Genomic DNA, 12248 nt, shown 5'->3' with positions numbered 1-12248 from the left:
GCACAAACACGAACTATGATGTCTTATATATGTAGACAACATTCGGCACATTGCATGGATTTCATGATGGGCATGGATTTCATGATGGCAGGGCAGCCACTAGTTGTCTGAATGTACCCATGCCCAGGCAGGCCCACTTCACAGAGGCGCGACCCCAGCCTCCTCCTCCACTGACCCTGTGCTTCCTTTCACAGTAGCCCACACACTCTTTGGTCAGCATCTGTTTGCAACTGGCTAGTGGGCATTTAAATTGGACTTAACTAGATCAACTGAATATCCTCTAATGGAGCAACTCTTTACATCAAAGTACCTAGGGTTCTCGTATAGAAAAGAAGTATAGAACGATAAATGAATGTCACACAGTCCTAACACTTTTTCTTTCAAAGTCTGTCACAGAAAGCTTTGCCAAGGTGATCCATGGCCTGAAAGTAGAACACCTGACTGATTGTGTTCTTCAGAGGAGCAAGAGGATGATTCTGGATGCTCTGGGTGTCGGGATTCTGGGAACGAGTACAGAAGTGTTTCACAAAGTCAGCGAATATAGTAAAGTAAGACACTCAAGGTCTACTTTAAATAGAAAACCAAGTACACGCATCTGTCTGCTTAGTGAAGTCCTTACCCCCGCCCCGCCCACCCGAGACGTGTGTTCATGTTCTACTACTCTACCTTTCTCTTTAGTGACAGTACTTGGTTTATTTAGTATTCCTTATATTGGTTTTTGCTTTATTGTTTGTATTTTAATATTCATCCATATCCTTTAATAAGTCACTGCATTTAAGCCAGTCTCAAGACTAATGTTAAGAGTAGTAATATTTCACAGTTTATTATTATTATGACTGAAAGCACATCTTTACCTGAGAGTCTTAGAGGTAGCAGTATCTACTTCTACCAAATAATCTTTAATATTCTCTGGAGAAAATGCTAGATCGGTGCTCTGAGTAGAAGGTGGGTGTGGACATGGGAGAAGAAGTGATCAGTGTTGACAGCTAGACTTCCTTCCCCAGGATTTACCCTCAAGGAGTAAATGAGAGTAAATTCAGAGTCCATTCCCCAGGGCACCTCTGGATCATGATATGGGATTTAGTAACATTTCTTCCATGGAGAAAGTTGTGTATTCACCTGTAAGGAAGAGAGAAATCCAATGATTTGGGCTTCAATCTAGAGGTGTTGCCTCCACAGATGAAGGCCATTTCTTGGAATGTTGTGTCTGCACCCTGTATCACTGACTGATGCTCTTGTTTCAGATCTACAGTTCCAAGATATCCAGCACTGTTTGGGGCCAGTCAGACTTCAGGCTTCCGCCAACATATGCTGCTTTTGTTAACGGTGTGGCTGTAAGGAGATTTTCAAGTCTTTTCAACTGTTAGACAATCATAACCATTTCAGAGCCAGGAAATATCTCAGAAATCACAAATCTCCAAATTTTACTGCTGAGATTATTGATATTTAGAGAGATGAAGGGGTCTGCCCTCTCTTCTAGGTAGTAATTTTAGTTTCCTTGTTTTTACAGTGAACTGGTCTTTTTAAAGAAATTGTGGAGTAGAGGAAATAAGATGGGGGTGTCTCAACTCTAAACTGGGGAATGTATATAAAGAAAAATATTAAACCCAATATCCAAACTAAATTCCTTTTCAAGTCCTTTGCGGTGCACAGTGCCAGTTTCATTCATTTTTTTTATTCATTCAGTAGACACAACATATACTGAAAGCCAATTCAGTGTCTATTGTTTCCCAAACTAAAAACCAACACTTCTCATCTGAGGAACAATTCTTATACTTTATATTTGTAGATTGTTGGGCAATCTATAAGAGTAATTTGGACAGGAATGTTTTGGGATGTCTGTGGTCTGTAGGGACAACAACTTGAATATTTAAAGCTGAATCCCATAATACATAGAGAAGTAGATGTCCAGAAAGCCATGGGAAATGAACCAGCCATATCAAACAAAAAAAAAATCTATTTTTAAATGAACTTCTGCTTATTACTAGTTATTTAACATAAAGGAAGAGAAAATGGCTAGCATGAAGAGGAATGAAACCCTATAACAGAAAACTATGATTTCAAAATATAGCTTGTCAGGGCTCAAGAGTTTCTGCAAACTTCCCATAAATTTTATATTATTTCATAATAAAAAGTTACAAAAGTTGGCCCTCCCTGGTGGCGCAGCGGGTTAAAGCACAGCACTAAGAAGCTTAAGCCACTTCCCCATGAGTTTGATCCCTGCCTCCCTGGAGATGACCACAAGGTATGGCAGACCTCTCCTGACCCGCCCGCTGCTCCCCTCAGCAGTGTACTTCGTAGATCTGCCTGTTCTGCTCCCCAGTCTGTTCCTGGTGAATCCTCTCACCTTCCGCATCTCTGGCCTGTACCCCAGTTCTGTATAAATAAATAAATGTTAAAAAAAAAGTACAAAAGTATGATATGGAGGGTGAGGAAGAGCAGTCACCCAATTCCACACCTTTTTTTTTAAGCGGTTATTGATTTTTTTTTAAAGATTTATTTATTCATGCGTACAGGACTGGGGTACACGCCAGAAGCGCAGGGGCAGTGAGAGGATTCACCAGAGACAGTGGGGAGCAGAACAGGCAGATCATTGAAGTACACTGCTGAGGGGAGCAGCGGGCGGGTCAGGAGAGGTCTGCCACGCCATGTGGTCACCTCTGGGGCTGGTGGGGATCGAACTCATGCGGAAGTGGCTTTAGCTTCCTAGTGCTGTGCTTTAACCCGCTGCACCACCAGGGAGGGTCCCGCGGATACTGATTTTTGAGATGCTGTGGCAGACAGCACTGGAGGGGGGTAGGACCCAAGCTCCTTTTTGAGGCTCATTGGCTGCTCCCCAAGGTTCTACCTCCTGAGGGCAAAGGGGAGCCCGGTCATGTGATTAAGAATCTGACAGTTGATGGCTTTTATTTCAGGGGATCAGATCTAAAGATTTTCCTGGGTTATTACTAATATAAACTCTTACCAGTTTAATATCCATCGCATTCAAGGAAAAACATGTTGATTTTGGGTTGGTTGTGTGTCCACAGATTCACTCAATGGATTTTGATGACACATGGCACCCTGCCACCCACCCTTCTGGCGCTGTCCTTCCTGTCCTCATGGCTTTATCAGAAGACCTGCTTCCAAGTCCAAAGTTTTCTGGCTTTGACCTTCTGCTGGCTTTCAATGTTGGTGTTGAAGTACAAGGCCGATTAATGCATTTCTCCAAGGAAGCCAATAACATACCAAAGAGGTATGAAGAGGATTTTCCTCAGTAAGAAGCATCTAATTCCCTTCATCTGTCAACTGTGATCTTTGCAGAGCTTTTTGGTGGAGAAAGTGGCTTAGTTAAAGATAGTCACATTAGTGCTAGAAGATAAGTTAATTCACTAGTCACAAATCAAACCTTATAACTCATCTACAGTGGTGTGAATTCAGAAGTGTTGATGAAAAATTTCCTTTGGGTTTGAAGAGCCTGTCAAGCAAATAGGACCATAAAATAAATGGGGTCACTCTTCTAAAGGTGACTCATCCTTGCACTTCCGTGGGCCCACTCAGAATGTCCATGACCACATCTCAAAGTAGAATCCATTTTCAAATTTGATATGGTCCCTCAGCCTAAGGAAAGTGTTTAGAAACTCCCAAACCTGACCATTCAAATAACAGATCAAAAATGGTCAAATGGTGGCTGTATCATGCCGCTCAGTCTAATATTTGCTTTATCACTTGGTCCAGCCTACTAGGAGAGGACTAAATTGGAATACTGAATGAATATTACAATCTGCAAGGCCTTAATTTTTACAGTGAGTAATCTGGGCTCTGAGCAATCAACAACTTTTGCTTTTCTTGCAGTAATTATTTAGAATATCATCTATAAGGAATTTACTGTATGTCAGGCACTGTTTAAAGCAAGTGAATTTATTCAAAAGTAATGAGATCCTATGAGGTAAATACTATCATTGTCACCCTTTAATGTAAGAGAAAAGAGGAACAGAAGAGTTGAATAACTTTTCCAGATCATACAGTTAATGAGTAGAAGAGGTGACATGTAATCATTTGGCTTCATAATCTACAGTCCTGATTACTACATTTCACTGACTGCTGGTGTCGAGGTTTATAACTCTGACTCTTTGCTTTTTTGCTTTTCAGATTTCATCCCCCTTCCATAGTAGGAACTCTGGGAAGTGCTGCCGCTGCATCTAAGTTTTTAGGACTCAGTAGGACAAAGTGCCAAGAAGCCCTTGCTATTGCTGTTTCTCTTGCCGGGGCACCCATGGCAAATGCGGCCACTCAGACCAAGCCTCTTCATATGGGCAACGCTGCCAGGCATGGCTTAGAAGCTGCTTTTCTGGCAATGCTGGGTCTCCAAGGAAACGGACGGGTCTTAGACATGAAGACAGGGCTTGGGGCCTTCTATGCCAACTATTCCCCTAAAGTTCTTCCAAATCTTGATTCCCACACCTGGCTGCTGGACCAGCAGGACGTGGCCTTCAAGCGGTTCCCTGCACATTTGACCACCCACTGGGTGGCAGATGCAGCTGCATCTATGAGGAAGCACCTTGTATCAGACAGAGCCCTGCTTCCCATTGACCACATTGAGAGAATTGTGCTCAGAATTCCAGATGTCCCTTATATCAACCGGCCCTTGCCTGACTCAGAGCATGAAGCCCGTCACTCCCTTCAGTATGTGGCCTGTGCTGCCCTGCTCGATGGTGGCATCACTGTCCCATCATTTCACGAATGTCAGATCAACAGGCCACAAGTGAAAGAGCTACTCAATAAGGTGGAGCTGCAGCACCCTCAAGACAACTTGCCAAGCTTCGACACTCTGTATTGTGAGATAAGTGTCACCCTCAATGATGGGGTCACCTTCACTGAGCGTTCTGACACCTTCTACGGTCACTGGAGGAAGCCACTGAGTCAGAAGGACCTAAAGGAGAAGTTCAGAGCCAACACCTCTGGGCTACTGTCCCCAGACACAGTAGAAAGACTCATTGAGATGGTAGAAAACCTGGAAGACCTAGAAGACTGTTCTGTGTTAAATAGATTTCTGAAAGGGCGCTCTCCGCCAGAGGTAGTTACACAGCCTATCCCGCAGTTAACAGTTACATCATACAACCCCTAAGGCTTACCAATGCCTAAATGACTTTAGACTGGGGGAAATACAACGATTTGCTTTATACAGCGGGGGTTTGCTCTTGATGTGCCCAGAAGGTAGAGAGGGTCCTGACACAGAACTGGAAGGAGTCTTGACCTTTAAATTTTGCTGGGCAGTATCAATTATTTACAGTAAGATAACAGATATGCAAAACACAGGAGATATGGATTTTACAAACATTATAAGGCTGACCTGCAAACTGAGGAGTCAGACCTTAACAGGAAACAGGAAAACAGGGAAGGGACTTGGGACCTCAGGAGACGTGCAAGAGGAAACATTTATTAATAGAAATTGAAGCACTGTGTTGAAAAATTTCAGTTTGCTCTATGGGGAGATAAGTCTCAAGCAACCAATCAAGAATCTGCATGACCCCACTGCTGCTCTCCTAGACCCCAAACATGAGCACTGCTAGAAAACACCTGGCTGATTCACCCAGTGGCAACTCTTTTGGGGACCCTTCCCATGCAGGTGCTGTTCTGTTTCTTCATCTGTCCTAATCTCAGGCCTGCTTGCTGCTGGCAGGAGCTGGCCTGTTTCTTTAAATAAACTTCTTTTGACTTGCTTGCAGTGTGTGTGTGTGTGATGTTTCATGCTCCATAAGCAGTTCCTGGCCCATCACTTGCCTTACAAAGCTGCCTGTGATTTTCCTGTAAGTTGATCTTTGCATAGGAGTTATTTACGAGCTCCATGAATCTGGAACGCAGGAGCTTGAACCTGCGTATCCATTTGCTGACAGTGTAGAAGGGCTCTGACCTGTGCTGCAGCAGCTTCTGTAGGCCATCGGCTACCAGAGGTCTCCACAGTAGAGGTGATGCTATTGTTAAAATATAAGAGCCCAGAAGTTTCAACCCCTGCCTCTGCACTTAGTAGGTATGACTCTGGACATGCGACTCTGATCCTCTGCCTCACCGCCTCTATCTGTAAAGTAGAAATTAAAAAGTCTAAAAGACAAGGTTATTTCAGTCTCTAGGTTGTGTTCTTGACATTACACTATATCCCCATTCATTACAAAAAAAACAAACCTTTTTGGTAAAAAGATTATGAAGAACGTGAGATATAGTAAAGCATGAGAGTGAAAAAAGTACTATGAATGTTGGTTGTATATAATAATAATATCTTTGGGGTAAAAATTCCAGCATGAGCAATAAATGAAGCAGCAGGAATTTATTAATGTTGTCAACTTTTTGTGTGTGGTTTGAGAAGAGGGCAAAGTTATTAACTCTGGACTTTGAATCATAGCTATGCCTGTTGAAATTCCTAAGGTAGCCAATATAAGATAGCAGGAGAAAATATTGTTTCCAAGTAATTGAAGAAGGATGAATATGGAATTAGGGAGGGGAACTCATCTAATAAATTCAAGAAAGAAAGAGGGAAAAGCAGGACAGACAGAAAGCTCAATATAAAATGATAGGGAAAAATCCATATAAATTGGCACACCTTTAGCCCTGTATGCCTAACACATACAAAAATAGAGAAGGAAAGAAAAGGAAAGACTGGTTCCCATATTCCTTTGTTTTTCTTTTTAAGGTTTATTTATGCATAGAAGAACTGGGATACAGGCCAGAGGTGCGGGGGGTGGGTGAGAGGATTCACCAGAGGACAGAATGGGGAGGAGAACAGGTGGATCTACTGAAATACACTGCTGAGGGGAACAAGGGGAAGACAGGAGATGCCTTCTGTGCTTTGTGGGTCACCTCCCTGGCTGGGGATCGACTGCTGCTGCAGTGGCTGCAGATAGCTTCATAGTGCTGTGCTTTAACCCACTGCAGCACCAGAGAAGACCTCCATATTCCTTTCTAGATGGTTCCTTTCTGTAAATGTCAATGGGCCCTTTCTTTTGACAGAATGGGCAAGTTAAATATGAGCCCATTATTTCTCCTTTCTTGAGATAGGAGCACAAGGACAACTTGTCAGCGACCCAACCCCAGAGTGGGGGCTTCAACAGCTCTGAGGACTTGGCATTCTGATAAATGCTTGCTTTTCTGTTTTCATTTTCTTGTGAATAGCAACAGGATGCTATTTGGCTGACCTGGAGGAAACTCACCCAGAGCCTGGGGTAGATTCTCCAGGCCACTCCTGCTCCTTCTCTGTACTTCTGTGTCCTCAGCACACACCCAGGACCCACGCCAGACTACCTCAATCACCAGACACAGCTTTGCCAGCTCTGAAGAGCCCTACTGCTGGTTATTATATATGTCTTGGGGATCCCCAAAACTGAACACACACCTTAAGGGATTCACTAGAGGAAACCATGGGACAGGACACAGTTACACTCGTGGCTAAGGGTCAACAAGAGTAAAAGACACAGGTGGAGTCTGGAGGAATCTGTGCAGAGGCTTTCAGAGCGCACTCCCTCGAGTGGGGAGATGTGGGTACTCCTTCCGACACCATGAAAAATTCAGGGAAGTGTTTATTATAATTTTTAGTTTGAGAAAAGACTTAGCATCCAAGGTTTTTACCAATTTCTGATAATGGAGGAGCCATTCACCCAGCAACAATTATAATTCCAACCTCAAATAAAGAAACCAAGCGTCCCACATGAACTGCGTCGCTTGCCCCTAGGAGAGTGAGCCCACTCCCCTTTAGGGAGTGGGTCAAGCAACAATTCCCAGAAGTCACCCAGAGACAACTTCATGTTTGAGCCGTAATAAAGACAGAAGCCTCCAGCCTACTTATGTGAACACTTTTTTCATACTTTTTCACATCTGGAAATGCCTTTCTTTCCTGTTTGTGTGGCTTTCTAGGGTGGAGAAATGTTAGAGAAACTGGACTTTGCCATCACTTTGGGATTTGTCACTGTTCCTTAACACTTGAGCACCACAAGTTATGTGTTTTATCATAGCATTAGCTAAAACGAACATTCCAGGTAGGTTGAACACTCCTCTCACAGAACAAAGTGCTGTAAATGATTTAAACCCAGGCTCTTAAAATAAAAATATGAAAGCTTAAATTTATTTAATAAATTCTATTTTATAGTAACTTCATTTGGAGACCTTTATCCACACAAGAAATCACAGCAGAAAAAGACCTTATGATATCTTGGACTACTTTAAGGCTGGTGATAGCTCAAGTATAAGGGAACTCGTTAGTGATGGTGGGTAAATGGCAGGTTGTCCATCCAATTCAACAAGTGTGTACTGAAGGCTTACTATGCACCAGAGTACAATCTTGGGGTAAGTGACAGAACACTGAATAGAACAGGCAAAAACCCCTTACAAAGGTGAGCTTACAGTCCACCGCGAGCAGGGAGACAAGCAAAGTAAAGAGGGAGAGAAAATGGCCTGCCCCATCCTGGGCCAGCTGCTCTCCCTTCACTCCTCCCTGACGGGAGTGTGAGCTTGTGGAGGGTGAGCTGGATTCCAGGACGAGGAGCGTCCAATGCCTGTGAGCCTGCCTTCAGTAGAATTAGTAGGTTTTATTTCTTCCTGAGCCCCAAGATAACCTATGACAACAAAAGGCTGTGGCAACATAGAACAGTAGCTGCCTTCTAAATTCCAACAGGACTTCCCCACAGAATAAAGCTAGGGGGAACCGAAAGGGCAAAGAACAAGGTACTATTCCTTCCAGCAGAGGTGTGCACGGGTGTGCAGGTACAAACGTGTGGGGTTTCCTCCCACCACTGTGAAGTCTGCCTGCAACACTTCAGTTTATTGTCACTTATTAGGAAAATTGCTCCATTCTTTCCATTCTTTCTATCACCTAATCTGCATTTTAAAATAATGGCGAATGGATAGTTCACAGAAAGTAACACCTGAGGTGGAGCAGTGTTTGAAAGACATCTATGTCGTTCTCACTAAGCCCTGACTGCCCAGCAGTTGACAGCTCCAGAGCACACCAAAAGAATGCATGGCATATAGAAACTTTTTTTTTTTAAGTGGCATGGCTTATCTGAACCCTAAAATACAATACCCTCACAGAAATAATGAAGATTACTTTAGTCATCTAGTTCAACTGTAAATGAAAAAAAAATCAACATTGAAATAATCATCTCACTTCTAAAAGTCTCCCAGCTTTCAGTTGTAATTATGAAAAACAAGTCAACCCACAGTTACTGTTGGTACAGAGATAGGAATCAACCTAGAGGCTCTGGAAAAATCTTTAGAATAGACCAGGGCCCATCTCCAGAAAACACGACATGGCAGAGTTGCTTAGGCTTTCAAAAAAGGAAAAAAATAAATGACGGTGTGCTTTTCCAGAAACCATGCATATACCTGAATAGTTTATTTAACCTTTGAGTTAAGACAACCATGGATGTACCTTTTACTAGGCAATAAAGTATGTAATTCATTTGATTGGAACTAAAGTATTGTTGCATGAATAATTTCTTCTAAATAGGGTAATTAAAGCACCACTTTCCAATACCTTATAAACCCCCACCACCACCATTTTCCCTGTTCCATGAAAACTCCATGTTGGTGGGATCCTGGCAGATTCCCTCACCAACTTGCAGGCATGTTTCCAGGGTTCAGCACAGCTGAGATGATCAGCACTAACAAGCCAATCAAAAGAAAAGATCTAACCAAGTGGGAGAAAATGTGTCTCAGGCACCTGACAGCGTGACTGTGAAGAGAGTTAAAATTATCAGCTGGCACTGGCCTCTCCAACACTGTGATGCTTAGAACAAAAGCTCACAGGCACTGTGCACATAAGAAATCTGTTCCAACTTAAGGTTTCATTTAAATATTCAGTTAGTAAGCAGCTATCTGCTAGGATCAATAGAGAATAATTAAAGCAAACACAGTTTGAGCCATACAGTTGAATGGCCTCACCTAAGACAATTGCTACACTGAAATTTTTTCTTCCACAGGCAGCCAATGTATTTTGAAAGAGTACATCTTCCCTATGATTCAAAACCATCTGTTCTTATCACCTTAAACCACCATCCCTTACCATCTCTACCACCAGCCCTGTGCCTATCACCAAATATGAAACTCTGTAATGAAAGATTATTAAGCTATCAAAAAGCAGCCATGTTTATATTCATCTGGAGGAAGGAAACAGGAACGCTTACCCAGCAGTAAGCTGTTCAGCCTTTTCTCGCCTTCCATCCACATAGTCATGCTATCCCACTGTGACTTCGCAGGCAGGAAGGGTCAGTTGCCATCACAAGAGGCAGCACCAGCTGATGGGCTTCTCTGCACAGTGGAAGGCTGAAGGGTCATTACAGAAGTGTCAGCAATGCAGTTCTCAGCCACCCCAAAACCACCTGCAAAGACAGGCAAGCCAGGATTACTTAAGGCAGCTGACAAGAAGAATCTAAAAACAATGAATTCTTAAGTAAAGAATTAGTGTGCATAAGAGCAATAACATGATTAGAATGTAAAAATAGCATTTGTATGGATCTTCTGGAGTTGACACTTTTTTTTTTTAATTCCTCAACTTTGTTTTTAAAAGTCAGTATAGCAAACTATATTTGGCAAAGTGGCTCAGGGATTTTTTTTTTTTTGAACCAAATACTGAAACACATGCCAAGCAAATCATGAGATTTTATGTAACTTCAGCATAACCATTAGAAGAGGTGGACTTTACAGACACAAAAGATTTCTGTTACTGCTTCCATTATAATAATAACAGAAATGAAAAACATTTTACCACATTATGAAAATCTGAAGATACAAGTTGGGATACTCATCATGACCAATTTTTCAAACAAAGTAAAATTATATTTTTAATAACGCATTAGAGATAACTTCATTTCTCTTTTAAAAAGATGATCTTTATGTGCTACAATAAAAGATTTTCTAATAGCAGTAATAAATTCTAGACTGATTTACAAGTAATACTGTTTCAGATGTGAAAACACTAATTTCAGCATGAGACCAATAATTGTTACAAAGCTGTTTCAGGGAAATCCCATTTGTAATGAAAGGAAAGAGTAAAACCTTAAAATACCAGCAGCTCCAGTAAAACTAATCTTCCTCATTCTGTCTCTCTGGGGGTTTTGTGGCTATTAAAGTTGGTATTTTACACACAATGAGCAGCAGATGTCTGACGGGGGTACTCAGAGCCCAGGCCTCCCAGTACACACACCCTCTCCCTGTCTCCTTTCTTGCTTCTGGACTCGCTCCTGAGCCAAGAACACAGCCTAAGAGACATTGTAGAACTTCTGGGCTGGCTGGAACAGGAGTCTGAGTCTTCTGGCAGGCTTGTTTTGGGTGATGCTAGCTCTCAAGCCACTCCAACACATCTGGAGCATGAGGAGGCAAATTACTGCTGGGCCAGCCCCCAGCGAGGGCTCCTGTCCAGTCCAGAGCAAGCATCATACGCCGGATGCTGTCCTCACTCAGACAGGTCTTCCCCTGCTGCAGCCACAGCCACTGTCTGAACGTAACTGCAGGAGAAACCTCGAGCTCAGCCCAGCTCAGCCAAGTCAGCCTGTCAACTGGAAGGGATGATAATTTACCATTTAAGCCACTAAATTTCAGCAACAGATACCTGGAAAACTTTCTATGTAAAATATCAGTGATCAGCCTATTTATATAGCTACCTATAAGTACCCACAAACAACACACTTGTAATAATAGAGAAGTGGTTTCTCACAGTAGAAAAATCTCCAGATTGCATCTGAAACTCTTAAGGATATTGTGAACATTTAAAATAAAACCAATTTTAACTGTTTGGTTTGAAACAATGCATACCATGTCATTTCTTATGAAGGTTAGTTACATAAAAAGAAGTCAAAACTAAGATGATGAAAATTTTTTTAAAAGATTTATTTATTTGTGCATACAGAACTGGGCTACAGGCCAGAGGTTCAGAGGCGGTGAGAGGCTTCACCAGAGACAGAGTGGGGAACAGAACAGGCCGATCGACGAAGTACACTGCTGAGGGGAGCAGCGGGCTGGTCAGGAGAGGTCTGCCACGCCATGTGGTCACCTCCCCTGTGGCCAGCTTGTAGTGCTGCATCCTAACCTGTTGTGCCACCAGGGAGGGCCCCAGATGATAAATTTTTAAATCAACCCTCCATATGTTTATAAATCATTCTTTTTTGAAAACTGAGGTACGATTACTTTGTCTCTCTGAGAGTTTGTTGACAGTGTTGACCTTTTCCTCAGGTGCGGTCTCCGCAGCTCCCACCATGTGAGCACCCACAGTTCTCCACACAGTC

The 12248-nt window shown here is 42.6% G+C and overlaps 1 protein-coding gene across 1 annotated transcript; it reads left to right on the top strand.

The window, feature by feature from the left end:
* Positions 1 to 465: 465 nt before the first annotated feature.
* Positions 466 to 5678, top strand: IRG1 (immunoresponsive 1 homolog (mouse)). The gene is made up of 4 exons (XM_012723196.1): positions 466 to 548; positions 1245 to 1334; positions 3030 to 3235; positions 4132 to 5678. Exons 1-4 carry the CDS (start codon positions 471 to 473, stop codon positions 5105 to 5107), a joined length of 1350 nt encoding a protein of 449 aa, XP_012578650.1. The 5' UTR covers positions 466 to 470; the 3' UTR covers positions 5108 to 5678.
* The last annotated feature ends 6570 nt before the right edge of the window (positions 5679 to 12248 follow it).

The sequence above is a fragment of the Condylura cristata genome, unplaced genomic scaffold (genome assembly GCF_000260355.1).
Source record: "Condylura cristata isolate star-nosed mole 26May11 unplaced genomic scaffold, ConCri1.0 scaffold00010, whole genome shotgun sequence".
In the NCBI taxonomy this organism is placed as follows: domain Eukaryota; kingdom Metazoa; phylum Chordata; class Mammalia; order Eulipotyphla; family Talpidae; genus Condylura; species Condylura cristata.
The sequence above is the reverse complement of the archived record's forward strand: the minus strand, read 5'-3'. Positions and strand labels throughout refer to the sequence as shown.

Excerpts from the sequence above, each read along its gene's own strand:
- IRG1 (XM_012723196.1), top strand. The coding sequence starts at position 471 with ATGATTCTGGATGCTCTGGGTGTCGGGATTCTGGGAACGAGTACAGAA. Across the intron at positions 1,335-3,029 it reads CTTTTGTTAACGGTGTGGCT|ATTCACTCAATGGATTTTGA; the intron begins GTAAGGAGATTT and ends GTGTGTCCACAG. Across the intron at positions 3,236-4,131 it reads GCCAATAACATACCAAAGAG|ATTTCATCCCCCTTCCATAG; the intron begins GTATGAAGAGGA and ends TTTGCTTTTCAG.